General features: G+C 58.0%; 1 protein-coding gene across 1 annotated transcript in view; it reads left to right on the top strand.

The window, feature by feature from the left end:
• The window catches only part of LOC116395458 (junctional adhesion molecule B-like), a 26271-nt gene extending 25796 nt beyond the window's left edge, over positions 1-475 (top strand). The window contains exon 10 of the mRNA XM_031869373.1: positions 23-475. Within this exon, the coding sequence (XP_031725233.1) occupies positions 23-475 (453 nt within the window). The remainder of the gene's footprint in view (positions 1-22) is intronic.
• Positions 476-712: the final 237 nt, after the last annotated feature.

Genomic DNA, 712 nt, shown 5'->3' with positions numbered 1-712 from the left:
TGGGGCTCCGACTGGGGCTCAGGGGAGCCGGACTGGGGAGACTGGGGAGACGGACTGGGGAGACTGGGGCTCCGACTGGGGCTCCGGGGAGCCGGACTGGGGAGACTGGGGCTCCGCCTGGGGCTCCGGGGAGCCGGACTGGGGAGACTGGGGCTCCGACTGGGGCTCAGGGGAGACGGCCTGGGGAGACTGGAGCTCCGACTGGGGCTCCGGGGAACAGGACTGGGGCTCAGTGGAGATGGACTGGGGAGACTGGGGCTCCGACTGGGGCTCCGGGGAACAGGACTGGGAAGACTCTCGGAGACGGGGCTCCGGGGAACAGGACTCAGATGATGACCCAGCGGGGTCAGGAAATGGTGATCGCTGGCGTTCGGCAGCAGGGTCAGGAACTGGTGATCGCTGGCATTCGGCACACAGGACTCAGGCTTTAGCTGTGGCTCGGAAGCTGAAACCAGAGGTAGCTGCGACACGGTAGTGGCAGCTGAAACCAGAGGTAGCTGCGACACGGTAGTGGCAGCTGAAACCAGAGGTAGCTGTAAATTTTTACACTAGTTTTGTGTGTACAAAAAAAAGACAAAGAACATGGTAAAACTATAAATTCACAAGTCACATTCTGCAGTTACACAATTTATAAATAACATTCCTCTCCGTCACCCGCTAGATGTGTTGTTATGAGATCATCTGAAATGAGACATCATGTAAGGTTTTTGCA

The sequence above is a fragment of the Anarrhichthys ocellatus genome, unplaced genomic scaffold (assembly GCF_004355925.1).
Source record: "Anarrhichthys ocellatus isolate YVR2014 unplaced genomic scaffold, GSC_Weel_1.0 scaffold47, whole genome shotgun sequence".
Classification (NCBI taxonomy): Eukaryota; Metazoa; Chordata; class Actinopteri; order Perciformes; family Anarhichadidae; genus Anarrhichthys; species Anarrhichthys ocellatus.
This window is presented reverse-complemented; position numbering and strand designations above follow the sequence as displayed.